Source organism: Mycteria americana, chromosome 5, assembly GCF_035582795.1.
Source record: "Mycteria americana isolate JAX WOST 10 ecotype Jacksonville Zoo and Gardens chromosome 5, USCA_MyAme_1.0, whole genome shotgun sequence".
NCBI classification, from domain to species: domain Eukaryota; kingdom Metazoa; phylum Chordata; class Aves; order Ciconiiformes; family Ciconiidae; genus Mycteria; species Mycteria americana.
The window spans coordinates 25,022,122-25,042,721 of NC_134369.1; the positions used below are offsets into that span (position 1 = coordinate 25,022,122).

The following is a 20,600-nucleotide window of genomic DNA, read 5'->3' on the forward strand; positions in this document are numbered from 1 at the left end:
GTGAGATCAAAATAAAATAAGCCCTATCTTTAAACGGCACATCCCCTTTCTCCGTGCTGCATGCTTTATTGGCCACAACGACCCGTTTCTTTATCTGTAGCTCGGCGTGAAGGCAAATTCCGCGCCCCGAGTCAGGCCTGCGAGGAGCCGGCGGCAGGTCCAGCATCTCTCGGCCGAGTCGGCGAGACCCCGGGGAGTGGCGGTGCGCCGGGGCTGGGGAGGCGCCCCAGAGGGGGGCGGCGGAGCACCCCGCGGGGCCCGGGCCGGCCGCCCTGCCGCGAGAAGGGCCTCCGGAGCTCCTCCATCCTTTCCTTTCCCTTTCTTTCGCTAAAGGTCGAAAGAATTTAAACTTCCTGACTCTGCCGGGACGGGTCGGGACAGGCTTCCCCCACCCCACAGCGGTGTGGGAGGCCGGGGGAGGCTGTCCCCGCTCCGCCCGGCTCGGCTCGGCCCGGCCCGGCCGCCTTTTGTTTCTGCTGGGAGGAGCCAGCAAGAGGCAGATGGTAAAAATAAAGGCTGGCCGGCAGCCAGGAAGTGTAAAATCCTGGCCGGTTGGTGGCAAATTTCGCCAGATCGCGGCGGAGAGGCAGCACGTCCGTCCGTCGGTCGGCGGCGGGGGGGCGCGGAGCGGCGCGGAGCCGCGCGTCCCTCGCAGCCGCCCGCTCTGCAGCCCGGCGGGGGTGAGTGCGAGAGGCGCTGGCGGGCGCTGGCCTCGCTCGGAGGGGGCTGAGCGGCCGCGGGGGTTTCGGCGGCGGCCGGGCGCGTCTGCCCTGCCCGCGGAGGCAGCGGAGCTGGCAGCGATGCTGGCATCGAAAGGGCGCCGTTGGCGGTGCGAAGGGGATGTTTACCGGGGGGCGGCTTGCGGAAGGGAGCGGGCTGAGCCGGCTCCCCTCGCCCGGCGGTGCCTCTGAAGCAAAGCGCAGGCATAAAACCTGGGTAAGTTCTCAATTTAAAAATATTAAAAATAGACCCTCCGGCTCCGTAGCGCTGCCGAGTGAGTCATTTCCAAACCAAATGTCTCGGTCTAACCCTTCCCCCCAGGAGACACAATAATTCTGAAACCGGGGGTGAAGGGAAAGAGATTTTTTTTCCCCGCTTTCTCTAAATAAATTGAATTAGCACGTAGCCGCTGCAAGAGGAGACAAAAGCCGTGAGTAGCAGGCTGCCTGTTTACAAAAGTGAAGTGTAGCTCCATCCCTTTCTCTCTTCCCTCGGGCCTCTCCCCCGTGATGATGCCACCCGTGTTTCCCTGACAAGTACTCACAGCCTCTCTGCCTTAGGAATATTTACATTTTCGTGGACATAATTTACTTTTCAGTTCCTTCAACTGCCAAACCCGTCCCCTGCCACCTTCTTTTCTGTAGGACATCAGCCACAGCTGTGCATCATGCCAGCAGTGACCCCAGTCAATGCAGCTCCTGGCTGTCTATGCTGAAAAGAATAGTCCAAAGCACAGCTATTTTTTTCTGCCTTTTCCAGTCATATGATGATTTGTTCATGTCAGTGGGCTGTCTCGACTAGAGGGATTTTTCTGTTTGTCAGCAACAAGTGCTGACCGTATTTATAGGCAATGCTGCAATTTTGTGGTATGAAATGTTTCAGTTACGGAGAACTCATCGGTAGCTGGATCAGTGTGCAAGAGCTGTTTACATCTTGTATATAGTGCTGTATATGCATGCATATTTAATGTATATACCCATAGATCTTATTTCACAGTGAGGCAGCATGCACAAGACACAGAAGCTGATGTGTAGGCTATGTAGTTTTTTTCTAAAACGGATGCCACAGTCCAACTGTGAAGTAGTCCCTAATGGTATAGATATATCAGCAGAGACAAGACATTGTGCTCTCCCGATAAACCGGCTTTCCTGAAACTAGGAAACCACCTAGCTAGGTGTAAAATCCTGTCCTCTGGCCCCTGTGAAGAACTTTGCTAGCATTTTGGCAACAAAAAATGACCTATAGCTGAAAATATGTGCAGTAAGTTATGCCAGCTATTTTACAGCCGTGTGAAGGATGTTAGGTTTGAGAACATGATCTCTGGTAGCAACCCAAATTTAATGACATTTCTATGTAGGTAAGTGGAGAATCGTGATGTAAAAGCACTTGATTGATTCACCTGTCACATAGAGTGCAGAGTGCTGAGAGATTCCTGCAGAAGGTTTGCGACTTTTCTTTTAGCTGTAACATGTAAGATTCATGAACTTAAAAGTGCTACCAAAGTACTAAACTAAAAAAAGAAAATATGATTCTCTTGTGTTCCAAAACACAAGAAAAAGCAGACTTCACATCCAAGTAAATGAAAATTTCACAGTAATCTAAGACAATGTACACTCTTGATACACAGTTCACAGAAAACATATGGCATTCTTGCTAAGATTTTAGTGCCATGGACTTATATAACGTAATGAGAGGGAGGAAAATTCTTGGACTTGGGTCTAAAACCAGCTGCTTTTTGGTGAAGCTAGGAAGAAACTTTTCCAGAGGTGGATAATTCCATGGTTGTCTATGATGAGGGTGTCCTGGATCTCAGATTGAAGCAGCTGTCAAGTCAGGTATGGTGCATTGCACTGGGTTCTACATGGATGGTATCTGCAAGTTGGCAGTGCCAAGGGTGGGCAGGGAAGTTCAAGCTCACTCAAGCCCATATGGGAGTCTTTTTTGCTATGTCAATTTAATAGCAATATTTCCTTTTGGCAGTTCTACAGCAGAGTTAAGGTGACAGTTTTGCATTTGTCTTCGGCCTTCAAGATAAAATTCTTTGTAATTATTTTTATGCAGTGTGTTTATGGGCTGTCTGATGTCAGCTGAGACTCTGATAAGACTTCCAACACTTGCTTTCAAAGTCCAGCTGGAACACAGGTACTGTTTACCGACTCCTCAATCCCTTTTGGAAGAATTTAAATTCCTTAAATTTTCAGCAACCAAAGACACAGAATAGTTGAGATATTTAACCTTTTATTTGAGAAATAAGTAGATATAGTTTCCATTCTTATGGAAAGAGTGGAGGAATAGGACTTGAATGCATCATCAAGGGCTTAGAAGTAGCAGGCACAATTGTATCCTTTTTGTAACTCATTTTCAATGAGTTCAGGTTTCATATGTGACTTTTCTAGGCACCTGTAGTATTTGTGGGCTTTTTTTCCCATAATGTATGGCTTTTTGTATGCATTGTTTCTGCTGATGTGAATTCAAGCGTAAATATACCCTGACTAAGTACGTGCTGGGTTCCAGGGCTTATTCAGTAGGGCATAACAACCTGTTCTTACTACACAAGATGGGGCTAAGTGCAACTCAGAGGATGGAAGATTGTGATGAGGATTTTAGCAAAAACCCAGTTATACTAGAGCTAGCTGAGGGTGGGCTGTGATGTATAAGTAGGCTACTTAGCTGCCGTGATTTGTAGCCCCAGGGTTAAAAATGTGGGGTATACTTATGTTTTTAATAACAACAAGAGGAATGTGAAAACAAAAAACAAACAAAAAAGAATAAGTATGAAGTGCAAGAAAGCACAAAGATGATAGATTGTCATTCTAGTTGTAGCAGAGATAGTTCCTAAAATAATTGCAGTCGCTAACATTTTGTTTGGTTTTGATGAAGTGTATCCTGCATGCTTTCTGATTAACATCCCTAGAAAATTAAACATGCATTACATTTAGACTGATATGACTTTTTTGCTTCTGAAACTGTGTTCTCCCCCTCCTCCATGCTTCTGCCTGGCATCATTAAGAAAGCATCCCTGTGACTCTCCCTTGCCTGTTCCCCTCTTGTAACTTTATGAATTAGTTTGTGAATTTCACCACATTTGATCAAGGAAGGAAAGGTCTAAAAGGATAAAGTTTCTCTGAGCTTTGTGAAAATGTTTTTAGAGCCCATGCTGAAGGTAGGGCTCTTGGTGGGGGTTATCCTCTCCTGCATGTGCGAAATTCAGAAAGGGAGCATGATGTGGGAGAGCCGGGCTGTTTTAGTTCTGCTGCTCATGTAACTACTGAATATGAACGGTTTACTTGTTGAGCAGCTATGGCTTTTATTCCTTTTAAATACAAGCCAGCAGCTTCTCTGTATGTTAAGCAAAACTGCTGTGATGTCTACAGACTGTTCAATTGTACTTCGTAGTTTGTTTTGAATGAGTTAATACAGGTATTCCCTGAATTTTGCAGCAGATGCTACTTGGGAGTTATTGGAAACAGGTTGAAGCTGCTAAGTTAGTTTCTGGGTTTGAAAACACATTTGTCAATTCAGTCCAAAGGCCTTTTCTACAGCAAAAAGTTTGATAGCTTAGTCATACTTGTGTCATTCAAGTGATACATTCCTGGCCTGTTCTGCTCCAGTAGGGATGCACTTGCTAGTGCATCTATTAAATGCTATTCCCAACAGCAGAAGGAAATAACTATTTATGTGTGTGTCATCTTTTTTTTCTTGTTTTCATGCTATGGCTTGTTCCCATATAGCTGTACTGATTAAAAGTCATTCCGGTAATCAACAGAGTTTAAGACTGGTAGGCCTTGGAATAACATAGGCCACTGAATTGGGGGCCTGAGCGCCTTGGAGTACTACTTTGCTATTAAATCAGTTGTGGTTTTTAGAATGTAACAGCTTGAGTAAAGCCTTGCTATAGAATTGGAGACAAAGCAATGGTGATTTTAACTCTGCTGTCTAAAGTGAGCTACGTCTCGGTGGGTAAAACTCAAAAGAGGGATGCAGATAAGCTTGCTGCTTAAAAAAATCTGTGCTAGCTGCAGTGGATTAGGACAGCACTGCACGGAGTTCATTTTGAAAGGATGGTTACTGTAGCTGTCATGGATACAACTTTATGGAATGCCTAAAAAACCCCAACACTTAATCAGAAAATGGTGATATATCTCCACTTTCCCCCCTCTTATCCCTTCCTCCTCTCTATTGGATGGGGTTCTTATTTAACCAAAGAGGTAAATGTATTTTTTCAGTCCCAATCCAGTCCATCAGTTTTATGATTCTGAAACTCCGCTACATTTTTGCTTTGTGACTTTCATAGCTAGGTTTTTGGTGTGGTAGTTGCTTATACAGGGAATACAATTTGTTTCAACCAGATTAAATCAGTTCTTAGTGCATCTGATTCAAATTTGTCTCCAGCTTCATACTGATCAGCTAAGTGATTCTGCTGAGGTGTTCTCCTCTATTGTCCACCCAAGCATTTCAGAGTGTTTTGCAAACATGTGGCGCCTTTTAATAGCCATAACAATTTTCTCCATTTTTGAACAATGTGAGTCCAAAAAATTAAGTAATGTTTTTGAAATAACACAGAAAACCTGTGGTCGAGAACAACATAACTTTGTTGTCTTAGATGCTACTCCTGTATTACAAAATATTTTTTGTTCTGTATGTTCTTTACGATGACCTGATCTCTTTACTTCACAGTGAACTGGCTCGCTCTGTGCCATACTGATTTCTTACATTTTTTTAATAAGGAATTGTACTATCATGTATATAGATGTGAAGTAGCAGTCTTACTTCTAACCAGCCGTCAACTCCAAAGGGGTTGCAGTGGTCTCTGAATTACAGAGAAGCTTCTCAGACCATGGTGGGATATAAGCAAAGGTTTTTCCCCCTCCTCTTCTCATATATTTCCTCTTGCTCTAAGCAGAGTTTCACTTTGAGTTTCAGGTTTGCTTTAACCTCAGGAACTTAAAGCATAACTAAGTGGAAACCATTGAGTTTCTTTTCAAATGTTACATGGCTCTGCTATCAAAGCCAAGTTAGATCTGTTTGTGAATTTGTTTGAGATGCATTATGAGTAAAGGCATGATGTGGGTCCAATTTGAAGAGGGAATATGCAAAAGATAGGGGGGCAAGGCAGGGATGCTGGGGTCTCATTTGTGGCTATGGGTGTGTACTAGGAAGATAGGGAAGGTGAGATCTTGTTTTGGGTAGTCAAAGAGTAGCAGTAAAATTATTGGATATATGGGTGCATACGAGAGTGTCAACACTTTGTATTGAGAGGGCTGTTTTCCCTTATTCTGTTGATGTCACTTCTTTTACGTACTTCATCTCAATAGTTAAAATCTATCAAGTTTAATTAAGGATAGGTGAGGCCAGTAGAACACCTCCAGACTATTTATGGGGCACCAAGGTCCTGCCTTCATGGTGGGGTAGCCCAGCAAAGAATAATAATTAAAAAAAATTGGCACCTTTTGGTATTGAGTCAGCTTTGGAAAGGAGAGACATCAGATGAATCCTTGTTCTCTCCAACTCTATGGAATAATTTGAAAAGCTTCATTAAAGGAGCTTAGAGGGATATTTTTGTTTGGTGAATAGGATCCTGGCTTGGGAGGTGGAAGACCTGGGTAAGTCACTTCGCTGGCTTTCCAACTTCATTTCCTCAGCCAGAAAATGGAGGTAATTATTTTTACTCTTATTAGTAATCCTTCAAGAGCTCTTGAAAGGAGCATTTTGCACGACTGAGTGGCCCATCCACCTGGGGCTGAGCCTGCCTGAGATACCTCGGGGCTTTCACATGGTGCAGAGTGCGGAGGGCAGGCTGGAGGTGTGGGGTGGGCAGGCAGGCAACTCTGGCAGCGCTTGGCACTGCACATGCTGGGGCCAGCCAGGGGCCGGCAGGAGGTGTGCAATGGGGCTGCAGGTAATGCCCTTTGGCTGGCTAAAGTCCTGCATTTGCCAGCTGGCATGTAACCTGCACAGAGAGCTTGAGGAATGACCTTGCATTCCCCCCATTGGACAGCATCTGGGGCACAGCTGAATGAGGTGCTGGTGGAGCACTGTCCTTCTTCCCGCCTGCATCCTGCCCTTGTGCTGAGGAGTAGGAGCATGGCCCCTGAGCATGCCTGTGGCCTGCAATCCCCGATCATAGCTTCACTAGAGTTTCCCCTTGCAAAATTTCTGAGCTGTTTTTGTCGGTGGGATTTCAGAAACAAGTGGCATTAATATATGGGTGGAAGAAGCTGTCTTTTAAAGTCTGCAAATTGAATCAATTGTACTGACAAGATTGTCAGACCTGAAGGCTGGTCTTGCACTCTTCCATTTACCTTCCTGAACTGGGAATGTCTCTTAGCATGGGCTGTGCTCCTGGTGCTAGCATGAGCACACCTGCAGATATACTGTTCCTTATGTGAGGGACTGCTCACAAAAGGAAGTATCTGCACTTTTCCTTGCTGTTTCAGGACTCGACTCAAACCATATTAAGACCAATATTTAGATTCCTATTGTTTTTGTTGGGCTGTGGATTAAGCACTAAAATTTTCATGAGTCATATTTCCAAAGGTGTGAAGGCATGAAAGGATGAGGGTGTAGGAAGGACCATACTTGAGACTGGGCCCCAGACTGCCTCCAAAATTTTTGACACTCTTGCTTTCAATAACTTCTGACATACATCTAAGACACAGCTTCTGATCAATGTTAACCAGAAAGGACCTTTGTTAGTTATTGAATAAATCTCGATTTGATCATCTTCTCTCCTTCTGAAAAGCAGACCTTGTTTATTTTTAAGAACCCGAGCAATTGGGGGCTATAAGAGGAACTGAATGTGTTGTAAATTTAACAGTGGAAAATGCTGTCTGTGTTTTCTTAGACTATAAACTAAGTTCGTGCATGTGTAGTTGTGATGACCTAAAAGATTTGAAGTTACAGGTTGTGGGCTGCTTTTCCACTTCTCAGTATGGACATATAGCAAATAATGGGGGATTTTTACCAGAATTAGTGTCTTCAGATCCTGTCAGTTGAACTTGAATCAAGGATTTTGCCAATCATATACTTTGTTAAGAATTTACTGGGCTGGAAGGAGAATCAGCTAACAAGAATCTGGATGGTTCTCTCTGTATTTTTTGTCTGAGGCAGGATGAAACCGCTTATTATGTGTCTGTAGGCCTAGTACAGTGGGGAGTTTTTCTTAATATTATGCTTCTTCCACACCCAAAACCATTACAAAAAATTCTGGTGCATGTTACAGTATCCAGTTTGTGTAATTTATGGTCATAGGTCATCAATATCACAATTGCACAAAGCATATAAAGGAGAGGAAAATGAGCAAGTGGATATCTTTCTTCATGAAGGGGCTGTTTCTTTACCACTAAAAAAAAGTTTAAATGGCAAAACATCACTTATATCTGGATAACCCCTCATTCTCTGTTGCTCTGTTTCAGGAGACGTGGGAAATGCTTGTTTGGATGAATTAAGGATCCTGTAATTTCTCCTCTCTCCCTTTCCCTCCCTTGCCATCTGCTTTAAAGTTACTTTTTGACTTGTGGCTTTTTCATGTGAATTTGGTGTGAAGTAGTGTTGGTGCAAGTTTTCCTCTAAGAAGCAAAAACAAGTTGTAGTTTTTGCTGCCCCATTACTTCCATTAGTGGCTGTTGGTCTGAGTCTTGCAGAGAAGGCATCAGAGGAATTTAAAATGGTCTGTTCTTTTGTTAAATCTCAGCTACCATGGGCTTTTTTTTGTTTGGCCCAAGATTATAATGAAGATTCATAATTTGGAGGAATTGCTGCCAACTTTTTCTTTGGGTTATTCTTTCTTTAGCAGAGAGAGAGACAGAGATCTAGGTGTATTGCCTGATCTTGCTTTTCCTCCAGACAGTCAGATGTATTATGGTCTGTTGAGAGGGAAAAGTCTTTTCATGACATCATTTTATAATGATTTCTCTGTTGGTTTTCATGACTAACAGAAAACAAAGGATAAAAAATTCCTAGGTTGATGACTGTAATGTTTTTATAAATGCCTGTATCTATGTGTGTTGGAAAAGGATTTGTCTCCATGCTTGATTTTTCTCTTTAAAGATTCAGATTAATCCTAAAAGTGTTTACTCAGATGTGATAAATTACAAGTGGATGAAATGACATTGTTGTCAAATTGACTCATCATCGTGTTTCACTCCCCCAGTTGAGAACATTGACTTCCAGCTCTGAAGAGTTTCCTTACTCTAAGACTGGGGTTTTATATGGATGACATATCTCTGTTGTTAGAGATCTAGAGGGTTTTGATAGCTGGGTTTTGAGATGGTAATCAAGGATAAGAGGAAAAAAAAGATCAGGAGGTAGGACAGCTGGAAGGGAACAAAGAGCAATACCTGTCTCTCTGACTTACTTATGACAAGATTCTTGCTAAAAAAGATGTGCAGGGTCATTAAATGAGATGATGAGGAGAGTGGGGAATGTTTTAGGATATATCAGCTGGCAAGCAGTTTGAAATGCCCTGATGCAACGTAAAGCATTGCCCCAGCAGCTGGAGCATGTGGCAGTGAGAGATTATCTTGGTGTGGCTGTATCTCTTACGCAGTCACTGCACTTCAGTCTCCAGGTCTTTGTGTCTTTTATAATCAATGTTGAGAGTGTTGCTTAGTGGCTAGAACATGCTGCACCCTGGTGTTTCCCTTCACTCTGTATAAAAGGGGAAAATTAATAACTGCTTGTCTGTAAAGCTTTTTCTAGTTCTGTGGTTGATAAATAATAGGACTATGATTAGTAGAAGTAGGGTTTATTTTGTAGTCTTCTAAAACACTTTAATCTTAGGAAGAGGAGACTGTAGATGTGAGTGAGTTTGGACTGAAGGCCTCTAGGAGAACAATATCTATTTCTGAATATTTCTGCGTAATTCTATGAGACTTTTCATGGCAAACTGAAGAGGAAATTTATTCCTTGCTGTACCCAGCATTTTGCTAAATACTGTTCATTCCCAATAGCTAAAATAGCCTGGATACCACGAGGGCTTCTTACTAACCTATAGCTATGTTAATGCCTTTCTTGCCACAAGGGTAGTTTCTCTCAGTAAAAAGACAAAAAATTGCACACTGCAGAATGCACACCATGCACATTGCCAACAAACTGCTAATGCAACTCCCTGCAAAAATGAAGCAGTATTTACAAGGCTGCCTTGCTTTGGGGAAAACTTTCAGTGGAAACTAGTTGCTGTGAAAGGAAAATCTGGTCTGATAGAAGTGTTTGGTTGGGTTTGGGTGCTTTGTTGTACCTGCAGGTGCACAGGATCTGCAAACTACTTGTGCCAAAAATCTGTTTTCTAGCAAATGCTCTGTTACTTTGAGCTTTATGAAACTCTGAAAATAGTTTAAATAGGCTGTGGGCATGGGGAGAGGATGGTCCTTCTCACAGACTTTGGCATTTCCAGTTCTGATAACATGAGGGTCAGTTATGGTTGGATACCATTAGGTGGCTAGCCTGCCTTCAGAGTCTGCTGAGCTTGTTATTACCTGTCCAGGTGACTTTAACAGAGATTAAAGAAAACAACGTGTATGTTTCCATGAGCAGAAACAAGCATGTTCCCTTGGTAAGAATTATTCAGGAAATTTGTTGTGGGGCCCTTGTATTCCTGCTGTGGAATCATAAATCCATAGCCCAAACTCAGAAGAGACCTTCCTGATCATGGTGTTTAACTGCTTGCACAGAACGGGCCAAACAATTTCCTACACAAACTTTAAATATATGTATATTAAGGTTGTTCTCCTGATTTTACATTTCTGAATTTAAGCTTTCCCCTTGCAACTTAATCTAACTCAAATTAATATAAATGCAGATTCATAAAATTATTTCATTGCTGGGGAGAAAGATACTTGCATGCACTTACAGCACCTGGAATAGTGATAGGAGGAGGCTTGTGGGCTAGCACAGGCATCTTAACCATGGCTTTGTAGCCCTGTTAAATACCTACAACTGATCTAAAGTAACATGTATATTGCATTTTATAGCTCTGAAAAATATATGGTGTTTTTCCTGTGTAAAAATTGTTAAGCTAGAAATTTTACTGCGCTACTGGGAGAAGTGAGCTGTCACTCATTCAGCTCCTCATGCTGTCAGCTATGGAACTTGGAGACGACGAACATTGGCACAAGCACTTGTTTTGCAACAGAAACATCCGTTATTCTTATGCTTTACCTCCTGGACACCTTTTGGTATGTTGTGAGAAAAGCCTGCCCTTGGCTCTCCAAGGTGCTGTAGCTTTTTATCTCTGATGATTTCCAATGTGGTTACAATTGCCAATAGAGAAATTGCTGGCAGATTGAAAATGTGTGGGCAATGTCAAATGAACTGTTATTCCAAAATGCACACAGAAGACTCTGTTTATTTGGTTGTAATAGTTTACATTTATTCTTAATTTCTAAAAGTTATGACTTTTTTTTTTTTTATAATTGGAACAGAGCAGCCGCAGAATCAATGGATTGCTGCCCTTTCAAGCCACAACAGTCAAGGCTAAGCTCATGTCATGAAAGACTGTCTGGGCTTTGTCATCTCTAAAGACAGCCAGGAGTTGTCTAAAGACAGAAAAAAGTTGCGCTTGTAGCCATGTTCCAGTTCCACAAAGATCTGTGCAAACTGTATTTAGCTTGTGAGGGAATTAACAACTGTATTTATTCCTTGAGTAGCAACAAGACTGATAGTACCGCATGTTTCAGTGCCTAAAAAATGAGGTGTCTTGTCTGTGTTTTCTCCTTTAACTTCCTCGGTGGCAGGGCGCATGGTGTCTGTGGCACAGCAAGGGCTTGCGAGGATTTTGTGGTGGTTGACCAGAATCTGACAAGGCCATGCAGAGGCAGGGTAGTAAAGTGAACTCAGCGTGAAATGGGGCTGGCCAGATGGGAAGAAAGCTGTTCTCTTGCATGTAAAAGAGTTAATTATGGTTTGGGGATTGGAAAGAGCTTCCAGGAGCTGAGCACTAGTCAAATTAGAAGCACTGTGCAGATACACAACATTTCTTTGGCTGATCTTCTCTCTTTTCACCTCATGCTGAAGATGTAGTGGAAGAGTTTGCTTTACATTGTTTGTGTGCAGTTCAGTTACACAACTTTTTTGTTTGTTTTTTTTTTCCTCCTCTCTCCTTTCTTCCACATCTCCTTTCTCCAAACTGCCAACTACATCTACTGCTTGTATTCACCAGAAGTGGGAAGAGTTCGAAGTACAGAAGCTTTGCCAAAGTTTTTTCGTGGTTTTCATCCAAGCTAACTTCTATTTCTATGGTTTACTTGGGGCTACATATTCATCTGTATGAAGATGATGATCAGAGTGGAAGATACGGGCATTTTGTATTTGGCCTAGCAATTACTTCTCATTCTGTAGAGAACAAAACAAACATAAAAGTCCTGCTTACTCTCAAAATATGTGGTTGTCGGACCTCTTTTGCAGAAGCTCCGTATTGTATCCCTTTTGTAATGAACTGATAACAAGTGGGTTTATTCCCTTGCACAACACTTCTCAAAAAAAAAAGCATTATGTTTGTCTGTTCATCTCTTCTTCCATTGTTCACCTTTTGTTCCTTTCTGGTGAAATAGTTTTCTCTTTCTCCAGTTTCTACTATTTTATACAGGCTGAATGGCTAACTGTAAAGGTATTTGTGAAGTGTCTCTGGCAGAAGAGTTTAGGCATGTCTGTTCTTGCATCTCTGCTAACTGAAATCGAAAGAGAGACCATGCTTGTATTTCTGGCTGGCTGTGTTGGGTCATTATTTAAGGGGCAAGATGGGAAAGGGGGCTGCAGTTGAAGAACTCCAGAAGATTTGCCCAAATTTGCTGTTAATGGGATAGGATATTTTCAGCCCCCCCTTCTCTGTCTTGCTCTTTTCCTTTCTCTTCACTTTGCAGGACTGCTTCAATTCCTTCATTGTCTTGCAATGCGTGTCCATGTCACAACCTGATGCTATGGGGAACTGCTGGTCCAAGGCTGACTCTTTGCTTTTGCTGCAGGCTGAGTCCTTGGGTTTGAAGACTCTTTGAAATCACTGAGATTGATGCTTGGACCTTCAAGAGAAGAGACAAGACTTTCTGACAGCCCTGCTCCACTCTACCTGACTCTATGACTGGAGGGTTCACTGTAGCTCCGTCCTTTGCTCTCCAGTTCCACAAGATGGGTTCGTTCAGAAGGCCCCGACCTCGCTTTATGAGCTCTCCGGTCCTCAGTGATCTGCCACGGTTCCAGGCAGCCCGGCAGGCTCTGCAGCTCAGCTCCAACTCTGCCTGGAACAGGTAAGCAGGACCCACCCAGGCTGAGCTCTTGCCCTGCAGCCGCCCCATGATAAGGGCTGTGCGTGTCTGATCTTTGTGCTTCAGACTTTTTATGGCTAAGCTCATCTGTTTATAAGCATGCATGAATTTTTGGCATGCCCAAGCTTTGCCAGCATTGAAAGCCTCCATGGAGGTGAAAAAGATAGACCTAGTACTGTTCAGCCTTGTTTTTGGCTGACGTTGTTCAGAGGTACTGTCTTGAAGTAAAACAGAATTGCTCTTTTTTAACAGTTGCATCTTACGTACCATTTAGGAAAACACATTCCTAGTACTGTAATAAAGGGCAGTTTCTTAATGCGCAACAGGTATTTATTTGCATATTATGAAGCTTTTACCACAGTCAAGTTCCTCTGACAACTGCTAAGCTTGTGGCTTCTACCAGCATTTCCTATTGACAGCCAAATCCTGTTTGCAGTGCGTGTCATGCAGCAATGGCAACTGGAAAAACAATGTGTAGGGTGAAGAATGAGATGTCCTGATCTGATCTAATGGTCTGCTGCTACCAAAAGTGGGTGTTCCCACCTTCCCTTCTGCCACCTTGCACCTGCTCTGTGCTCCGCAGAACCGTCTGTTGCTGACCTAGCTCAGCTTACTAATGTCGCACAAAAGTAGTTTGGCAAAAACATCGCAGTTCTGTGCCAGGATAGCGAGCTGAGGTCCATGAAGTGTGCAAATGCCCTAACTGGCCCACAGAAGGGAATGCCTGTTAAGGGAATGACATCTCCTCTTGTTAGCCATGGCAAGCCTTTAGACCTGCTAAACCATCTTGTATGCTGTCACTTTATGACTTCCTCTGTGCTGGTGAGAGAAGTATGAGTTAGAAGATCCTCCAACAGCATCTTAGAAGCATTAACAGGGCTTAAAGTTGGGTCTGACTGAGGTGATGCTGGCTGCAGAACGTCTTCCAGCACAGCCAGGGTCCTGTCAGACACTGCAGATGGGGTGGTTCCTGCTAGCATCACTGGATAATGCAATGTGATGTGTTTGGCAGATATTGCCAAAAAGCTGTATCTCTTCATAGCAATTAGCCTGCAGCACACAGCAGAGATCCCCTAAACAGTCATGTTAAAGCTATATCTGGTGTGAACATGTTCTTTGTGAACAGTGTCCCTGTAACAACTTTCCCTCGCTTACCCTAGGCACAACTTGAGGTTGGTTCTGCTCTGTCTCCCATGAGAGATGTAGGAAGATAAGAGTAATGATTTCCAGGGGAGAAAGAATGGAAGTATTTAAGTGCAATTAACCTCTCCACCCACCCCATTATAACCACTCAGCTTTTGGCGGCTAGTTCATGTTGCGCTCTGTTAAATCATACTGGGGGCTGTTATTTATGGATGTTGTACTGTCTCATTTCTTTTTTGGCAGCGTTCAAACAGCAGTGATAAATGTGTTCAAGGGAGGAGGCTTGCAGAACAATGAACTTTACACCCTCAATGAAAATATCAGGTAGGTTGCTGAAATACATGAAAAGGGATTTTTGCTGCTGCTTGTTTGGTGTTTGCGTGGTTTTGTTCCCCTACAGAACTGCCGTTAGATATTGGTGGGAGGAACAGGGATCGAAGCAAACTTAAGCACGGCTTCGGGGTTTCAGGCTAACTTACTTCTTTTTTGCTGTTGGGTGGAGTGAATGGCATTGGGGCACTTGGATAATGTTTCTCTGACTTGTGTGGATGTGTAGCTTTGACAAGGACAGGATGCGTGCTGACATGGATTATAAGGATTTTGTCCCCTCCTAGGGAGTTTGCCTCTTCTGGCTGTTTTTTTACACATTTTTACAGGGCATTTGTGATGGTAGTAACACCTCTTTTCTAAACCCAAGCTTCTCAGAACTGTGGAGTGTTTAAAATGAAAGCAAAACACAGCATTTCATTTAAAAGCTAATCTTCACATAATTGCAGAGCAAGACCTGAAAATAGGAACCCTAAAGATTAAAAAAATGAAAAGCCTAACAAACATTTTCTAACACTGATGCTAGTGATGATTAAAAGTATAATTTTTTTTAAAGCAGGTTTCATGATTATCTGTGGTTTCATTCTGATTATTTGGAAAGTTTGGTTAGCAATAGATAGGACTATAGAGTAGATAAAGAACAATTTATTCTTGCCTTGGTTCCAAGTTCTGCTAAGAGGGGTCTTGTCAGAGCTCATGGATATAGCTCGTCCTCCCTGTCTCTTTCCTACTACATCCATATTAATTCATCATGAATGCTGTCATAGAGGTCTTCACTTCTTCTTTTATATGCCCCGCTCCCCCATCCCTATTGCATTTTTCCTGAGTGCCAAGATTCAAATGGCAATTTGGGCTAAGCACGTACGAAGCAGCAGTCTAAACTACCCCTTTCCCTACTTTCAAAATAAATGCAGCTTGCAGCGTGCAAGACTCTGTCCTACTTGGTCTGGTCCCAAAGGAGAAAGTTTAATATCATTCCTTTTGAGAGCTGAGTGAGGGCAATGTCTCATGCTTTAATGGTATTTTAGTGTGCTCAGGTCAGAAGTCCTCAAGTTAGGTTTAAGTACTTGGAGCAGTCTTAGTTCTCCATGGGATGAGTATTTCTGTACATTAAAAGAAAAACAAATGTCGTAAGACTTTGGAAATACCCTAACCCACAGCCTGTTGGCAGACTTGGGGACTGGCTTTGGGTTTTGTGACTTGTCTGCCAGGCTGTTGCCGGCCACAGTGGCTGCAGCCTGCCTTCCCCGCCCAGTGCAAGCAGGTGCTCCTTTCCACCCTTGCAGGGAGGCAGTACACCGGGCAGAATAGCCATGTTGCCTGGGCTTGGCTCCAGTGGCTGGACCATGCTCTCTGCATGTTGGTTACTGAAGTGGATCTAGACTGTCCAGAGCTGGGCAAAGAACAGGAAATTCTTTGTGAACTGTGTATGCTTTGTAAGCAGTGCCGATAGCGGGAGGGGAAATGCACTCTTCCATGGACCGGCACCCCCAGGCAGCTCTTGGAAGCCCTCACCTTGAAATACATGATTAATATTCCTGCAGGTGCCCTGAGCATTGGTTACATATCCAAGTGTCATTCTCTAAATAAGCCACTTTAACATTCAAGTAGCTCATTAATGTCCATCTAAGGAGCAAAGGACATGCATCTGCATGTATGTTTGTATGCACATCTGCAGCCTCACACCTGTGACTCTTGATGTAGCTCCCAACATAATGTTAGCTCTGTGTGCACGAGGTGAATTTCTAGCTTGACACTGGGCAAAAAGCCAGACCTGTCAGACGTCCAACTCTTGTGTGCCATTAGGTAGAGCTGGTGCATTTTCCTTGTTTGTAGTTCTCCATTCAGCTCCTTGGTGGAAGTTAGCAAATGCAGTGCTTTAAGAGCACAGTGCTTAGTTATTTGACAGTGGGAAATGCAGGAGGGTTTTAAAGTAGGACAGTAATGATGGGACCAGGAGATGAGCAGGTGGTAACATTTTGCTCTGGATTGCTGCCACCAAGTTTTTATCTTGCTGTGATTTGATATCATCTCACTGGATACTTTTTTTTTTTTTTTTTTTTACTGCTCTGAAAGTCAGTTGTCACAGCAAGAGGAAATGTAAGAAATGCCACCAGGAGATGGGATTTCAGGAAGCAGGAGGTGACCTGGCCGTGATTAGGAGGAGACCCCTCCCTTGGGTTCTCTCTAGGGTGCAAGCCTCTGGTTGCTGGTCTACCTGCATGAGGTGAAGTCCTGCCATGGGCTTGTCAATCAGCTGGTGGAGAGCACCCTGGATTCTGCCGAAGCTAGTGGTAGAGCTTCTGGCAAACAGGCTCCCAAAGACTTATCTGGTGTATCCATCTCACAGAAATAGAAATGTGCTTTGAGATGGGTGGGGTGAATATAACCGCTCTGAGAGAGAAAGAGTAAAGGCATGTTGGCATGCAAATAGATGTAGAAGTGTTACAAAATGGTTAGGGAGGAAGGTTGCTGTCAAAATCGACTTTCAGCAAAGATTAGGAAAAAGTGGTGCAGCTTGTTAATAAGAACCCAGCCTGAGAACTGGATGGTCCCTGATACAAATGTCATTTTCGAGCAGTCTTGATTATACCTCATGTTGGTGGAAAGCAAAACTCTTAAAACAGCAAAAAAAATGCAATGTTTTGCAGTGGAAAGTGTTGGGTGCCTTTTAAATTTTAGGCAGAATTTACTGCTACAGATTTTATGCTCACAGTCACTGAAAGCTGAAAGTGCAAATGCTCTGAACTTTGTGAGTTTTTTTTTTAATGCTTCTTCTGCTGTAAAACAATCCTGATTTTGATATCGGAGTTTTAAAATATAAATATATATTAGAATTTAAAACTTTTATCACAGCCTGATTTAAAATCCAACATTTTATCAGAAATACTTGTTTAGAGTGGTTTCTGCCTGCATGTATTTAAAACACCTCTTGTTAAATTTCTAGAATTTCTTTCTTGAAAAATATGCTGCCTTTTTTTTTTTTAGTGTGGTAGTCATGGGGAAGCTGCAGCTTCTGCTTGTGTGTTTACTGCATTGCGCCTCTCCTTATCCTCCCACCTTCTACTTCCAAGAGAAAAAGAAGTATGGGAGATATGCTATTTTCAGTGAAATGAAAGGTGTCTTTGTTAAAAAAAAAAAGGCAGAAAAAATTATGAATTTTGAACTAAATAACTTTAAATTGTCTCCCCAAGTTTCTGTGCATTCAGGGGGATATTTCTTTTCTTTTTTTTTTTTTTTTTTGCTTGTTGTATGTGTATGGCTTATAAATAGAAGACTTCAGGGAAATTGTTTCATTCCTTCATAATTTGAGAATAGGCTTTGTGGGCATTTGTAGAATATATACCTAAATGTAAAAGAAATCTAACTGTGGCCAAAATGACACATTCACATATACTCATGTACCTTTGGTATGACTGGTAGTAAAGTGTGGGTATACCTGTAAGAAATGACCAGCAATGGCTGTTACTTCATGGCTGTATTCCTTCTGTCTACAGACGGCTGCTGAAGAGTGAACTTGGATCCTTCATCACAGATTACTTTCAGGTATTACATGATTTGCTTGCTTTCTTTTGAGGTTTGCTCTCCAGCTTTTTAGCCTATAAAAAAAATTAGGACCCCTTTTTACATGTACGTAGCCTAAAAGTTTCATTTTTGTTTTGCTGCAGAAGATGATGGAGCTACAGGACTTTTTTAATGTGGGCCATATAGCCTTGGGAGTAATCATATTTATGGGTTTATGTGCTAAATTAAGGATAATCTTCCTTTGCGCTTAGGAAAGGCTGCTAGTAGCCTGCCAAGGTCAAGAAGGAATTCACTTGAACTTTTTAAAGAAAATGGGATACCTTTTCATAGTTTTTTTGCACCCTATTTCTCTAGTATAGAAAGTTGAGGAGTAGGTTTTCTGCAACAGGGGCCAGCAAAGGGGAAGAGAAAAGATAACGGCTGCCTATTTTGGGGGGGTGGGGGTAGAGAAGGAAGTCTTTATCAGCAGGAAGTCAACCTGGGTACTGTTTGCCTTTTAGTCCTGCAAATATAAATGCAATCTGTGAAAAAGCAAAAAATGAAGGATGAGGGAAGACCTGATCGATCACAAATGTGAATTAGTGTTATTGCCTTTAGTGATACTGTCCAGATAGACAGAGGTTCAAATGTAACCACATGAAAGTGTGTTGGATGATTTTGAGAGAGCACTGATGGCTTTCAGTGTTGTAAGTTGCTCAGTGTAGTGTTGATTAAAAAAAAAAGGAGGAGGCTGCTGAAAACAAGAGCGTTTTCTTCCCTTTGAGTAAGAGAGAGAGAAAATTTCAGTACTTTCTGAAGCGGCTGATGCTGCTACGTACTGTGCTAACAGCTTAGAAGGGGAAAAATAAGACTAGTGTTGTTTCCTATCAGTATTAGATTACATGACTTTAAAAAATCCCCCACACTGTGCTATCAAGTGAGAAGCAAACTCCTGCCCCGGGGTAGTTATGTTTCACTTCTTTAGACCCTATCTGCACAAGCTGTTTACTGGAAGGAGGCAGCTGCTGGTGCCAAATGGCGGGATGTTTCCTAGACTGTGAGTGGGGTCTGGTGGCAGCCTGGTGGAAAGGCTGTGAGCCTGTAGCGCAAAGTGCCTGGCTTAAGTGGAAATCTGCTACTGCTCCTGCTAATTTAAAAACAGGCAAATGAAAGTTTGCAACTAAATATGTATGGTGAATTGAAATTTGAAAGGTCTTGATCAGGTACCCAGGTACTACAGTGTTAGACATGGTGTGCAAGGCAGGAATAAGCAGAAAATGTCCAGAGGCAACTGCATGCACTTGTAAGCCTGAAGAGAGTATGGATCTGAGCATGGTCCTGAGGGATGTGAGGTGCTAATGTATGACTGTTATCTGGTTTTGAAAATTCAGAGTGTACTGAAAGAGGCCTGGGTGGGTTCCAGTGCTGAGTAAGACACAGCTGCATCGTGTCGCTGCGCAAGAGGAGCCGATGACTGCTGGGGACTGGATGGCTCCCAACACTAGGGTTTGGATGTGTTGTTCTCTTCCTCCAGACTGTAAACCTCAAGCCTGTCACAGTCACGCCAGGGCTAGTAGTGTTAGCTGAGACTCCTTAGATCTCTTAGTAGTAGAGCTGACAACTGAAGAGACCGCTTAGAGTACAGCCTGCTCACTGCTGGAGGCTGGATATCTGTGTTGCATCCTTCTTAGCAAGCTGAGGGCATCTGCTCTTGTCCTAGGAGAAGGATCTGATCACCAGCACTGTTTTCTGCAAAAGCAGGAGCAAAGACCATGCTCTTTCACCCTAATGGCAAGGTTGTACTACTTCAGCCACAGGCCACAATCACAATGTAGGTACTCAGCGCTGCACTACTGCTGAGAGAGTGGTGGCCATTGCCACGGAGAGCATGCGGTGCAAGGGCTTGGCTGCACTCACCTCTGAGTTTGTTTTTCTGTCAGTCTTGCTGTTCACACTTGTGCAAATACCTCGGCGTATAGGTACTAGTTCACCTGCAGCTGCTGTTCTCCCACTGAAGCCACTTGGACTCCAATTTAATTTCTGTGATTTTTTTTGCTCAATGTTAAAAGGAGTAACTTGGCATCCATCAGACTTAGCCTGAAGTAAAACTCTTGGTGCTGGCAAGCCATGAGACAAACTGTGAGATAAAGGCTATTATAGGAAATTAACTTTTTTCCCCGCTGTGGGCTAAGATGCAGACTTAATTCTGATTCTAGACTGGCAGCGCGTGGCAGTGATGAAAGTTACTACTCCCTCCTGAATGTCTTTACTCAAAGTCCTCAGGCCGTGGAATAGGGAAAGACTATTCATGTGACAAAGAAGGGCTGACAATGTTATTTCAGTTGTCTGTGGGTTCAGTTTCACTGCTGATGCCAGCTGATTTATGGCAATACTGCTGCCACTAAAATGAGCAGAGTTGAATCAGGCTGCTGATTTGGCTGAAAAATAAACTTGAAAGATAAAATAAAGTTTTCAACTACTTCCTTTGACTTGTGCTCATCACCTCTGACATGGGGGAGGTGATGGGAGTGGGTCACCAGGATGGGGAGTGGAATGGAAGTGCATCTTTTGGAGGCGACTTCCTCCTCCTCTGTTAAAGCCCACTGAAAAGCTATCCCAAGAACCAAGTTTACTGTTCTCTTAGATTGA

At 43.1% G+C, this 20,600-nt stretch overlaps 1 protein-coding gene across 5 annotated transcripts in view; it reads left to right on the plus strand.

The window, feature by feature from the left end:
- Positions 1–392: 392 nt before the first annotated feature.
- PRR5L (proline rich 5 like) overlaps positions 393–20,600 on the plus strand; it is a 49,893-nt gene continuing 29,685 nt past the window's right edge. Inside the window, exons 1-5 of one of the 5 annotated variants that reach the window (XM_075502501.1) lie at positions 417–680; positions 2,782–2,862; positions 12,681–12,959; positions 14,364–14,444; positions 17,945–17,993. In XM_075502501.1, the coding sequence (XP_075358616.1) occupies positions 12,790–12,959; positions 14,364–14,444; positions 17,945–17,993 (300 nt within the window). In that variant the 5' untranslated portion in view covers positions 417–680; positions 2,782–2,862; positions 12,681–12,789. Of the gene's footprint in view, positions 937–2,781; positions 2,863–12,680; positions 12,960–14,363; positions 14,445–17,944; positions 17,994–20,600 lie in introns of all 5 variants that reach the window. The other 4 variants (XM_075502504.1, XM_075502503.1, XM_075502499.1 and 1 more) reach the window with 4 other exon arrangements.